This window comes from Rutidosis leptorrhynchoides, chromosome 1, assembly GCF_046630445.1.
Source record: "Rutidosis leptorrhynchoides isolate AG116_Rl617_1_P2 chromosome 1, CSIRO_AGI_Rlap_v1, whole genome shotgun sequence".
Lineage (NCBI taxonomy): Eukaryota > Viridiplantae > Streptophyta > Magnoliopsida > Asterales > Asteraceae > Rutidosis > Rutidosis leptorrhynchoides.
The window spans coordinates 271,839,616-271,842,616 of record NC_092333.1 but is presented as its reverse complement, the minus strand read 5'-3'; the positions used below and the strand labels follow the sequence as shown (position 1 = coordinate 271,842,616).

Here is a 3,001-nt window from a genome sequence, read left to right as displayed (position 1 = left end):
ATGAAACAGTTCAAAAATTTTGAGACTCAACCTAACAGACTTTGCTTATCGTGTCAAAAATATTAAATCGTATCGAGAGTTTGGTTTAAAATTAGTCGAAATTTTCCGGGTCGTGACATAAAGGGTGTTTTAAACAGAAGAACTTTGTATGCACAGAAGAGGCAGATAAGGCATTTCAAGAAATGAAGCAACTGCTCGCTACGCTACCTACATTGATTGCGCCTATAGATGGTGAAATATTATATCTTTATATTTCGATTGCGAATGAGGCATTTGGTTCAGTGCTTGTTGCGGAACGAAATAAAGTTCAGAAGCCAGTTTACTTTGTTAGCATGGCGCTCGCGGGAAGTGAAATAAACTACGCGCTTATCGAGAAATTTATTTATGCGCTGGTTTTGACATCAAGAAGATTATGCAGATACTTTCAACGTCATCCAATATATGTTTTCAATGACTTGCCAGTTAAACAAGTTTTGAGTACACCCGCAGTATCACGAAGACTCGCCAAATGGGCAATCGAGTTAGGAGAATTTGAAATAACATATTTTCCGCGCACATCTGTAAAGGGCCAGGTTTTGGCAGATTACCTTGCAGAAATGAAGGTGAGCTTGAAGTTATCTATGAAAGAACGCACTTAAAGCCTCTTCAACATGAAATATGGGATTTATATACAGATGGTGCGTCGTGTATTGAAGGTGCGGGTGCGGGATTAGTATTAACAAGCCCGAATGGTGAAGAGCATACATACTTGCTGCATTTTAATTTTGATATAACGAATAATGAGGCTGAATATGAACCACTGCTCACGGGATTAAAAATGGCGCATAAAATGAATATTTTACAGTTACGCGCGTATGTAGATTCGCAGTTAGTGGCAAATCAATTCAATGGCTCATTTGAAGCTCATGAGTTGTCTATGCAAAAGTATTTGAAGCTAGTGTAGGAAGCCGCGGAAAAATTTAAATTTTTTGAATTATCACAAGTATCCAGAAGTCAAAATAAAAAGGCGAACGCGCTAAGTAAGCTTGTTGCATTGACTTTTTTGCATTTCCAAAAGCAAGTCTGGGTAGAAGAGCTTCCCAATAAATCCATTGATGGTAGTTTGATTTTTGCGGCTATAGAAGAAGTTCAAAAAAATTGGATGGATCTTATAGTGCATTATTTGCGCAATAATACACTACCAGAGGACAAGAAAGAAGCTCGATTAGTGTGACAAAGATCCCCTATGTATGTGATTGAAAACGATATGCTATATCGCAAATCATATCTGGGACCATTAATGCGGTGCACAGGACACGCAGAGGCTGCAACGATTATTGAAGAGGTGCATAGTGGATCTTGTGCTCTTCATTCAGGCTACAAAAACTATTGCGGCAAAAATAATGCGACTGGGTTATTTTGGCCTACCCTGTATCGTGATGTTGCGCAAATAGTTAAAAGATGTAAAAGTTGTCAAAGGCATGCGCCTGCAGAACAGAAAGCCAAGGCACGACATGATCTCAATTAATTCACCACGACTGTTCTATAAATGGGCCATTGATATTGTGGGACCATTTCCCCCGGGGGCGGGAATTTAAAGTTTCTGATTGTGGCAATTGATTATTTTACTAAATGGGTAGAAGCTAAAGCTTTACGCACAATAACTGGAGTGCAAGTGCGGTATTTTGTGTGGGAATACATTGTTTGCAGATTTGGTATCCCACGAGAACTTGTAAGTGATAATGGGGCACAGATTGCAAAGGACCCATTTTTAAGCTGGTGTGCAGAATTGAATATAATCCAAAAATTTACATCGGTTGTGCATCTGCAAGCAAATGGGCTATGCGAAGTAACTAACCGTGATATTGTTTGCGGGATTCAAAAGCATTTGAATGAAAAGCGAAATGGATGGGTTGATGAGCTATCAAATGTATTATGGGCTCATCGCACAACTTTCAAGAAAAGTACAGGCGATATACCTTTTAGCCTTGTGTATGGTTCAGAGGCAATGATCCCTGGGGAAGTCTTTGTTCAAACGCACAGAGTTGCTAACTTTGATGAAACTACGAATGCAGATGACATTTGTGAAAATTTAAATTTCATTGAGGAACGCAGACTTATGTCCGCAATAAGGGAGACTAACAATAAGCAACAAATTGCCAAGTATTACAACAAGAAGGTACGCGTGTTAGCCTTTGATGTTGGTGAGTGGGTTTTGCGAAATAATGAAGCAAGCCGTGCTGAAAAGTTGGAAAATTGAGACCTAATTGGGAGGGACCATACCAAATAATGGGAATTAATGCGACAGGCTCTTATAAACTCCAAGACATTGAAGGGCGTAACATACCTAATGCGTGACATGCTACTTTGCTGAAAAGATACTACATGTAATGAAAAATAATATGTAAAATTGTTGCAAAATCAATGTAATGATTAGTGCTATATGAAGCAAAATTATGATTGTAATGTTGTGCGAAATAAATAAAGTTCAAATTTCTCTCAAATATCATAATGAGATATTTGTGCATAATTTGTAAGCTTTATGCATAGCATAAATAATGAGATTCCAACTGTACAAGTGATGGTAAAGACCACTTGTTTGTTAATGAAAATAATTAAAGTGTATGCGAAAAGAATGAGACTTGAAAAATTTTGCACAATGTATTTGATCTAGCCATACTTAGATGCTTCGCAAAAAACACAAATTTATGCCTAAAGATCATTTTGGCGGACTTAGAAGATTCATAATGTGCATAAAGCACGTGCATACAAGTTGTTTCGCATAAAGTAATTGTTTGTTATCTGCACAATAATGAACAATGAAATTGCAACGGACAATGCTAGTAATTATGGATAATATTCTTAAGAACTATGTAAATAATAACAATTGCAATTGAAAAATGGAAAATTTTATTATAATACTGCGAAATTACAAGAAGCATGATCAATGCGCTTATCGTTGCGCTAGTGTTGTGAAACCCTAATCCTAACTGTCTAAGTCTAGTTTAATGATGTCTTCGAC

General features: G+C 37.2%; 1 protein-coding gene across 1 annotated transcript; it reads left to right on the top strand.

Annotated features, from left to right (window-relative positions):
- The first annotated feature begins 1,225 nt into the window (after nt 1-1,225).
- Nucleotides 1,226-2,239, top strand: LOC139897812 (uncharacterized). The gene is made up of 2 exons (XM_071880517.1): nt 1,226-1,458; nt 1,690-2,239. Exons 1-2 carry the CDS (start codon nt 1,226-1,228, stop codon nt 2,237-2,239), a joined length of 783 nt encoding a protein of 260 aa, XP_071736618.1.
- The last annotated feature ends 762 nt before the right edge of the window (nt 2,240-3,001 follow it).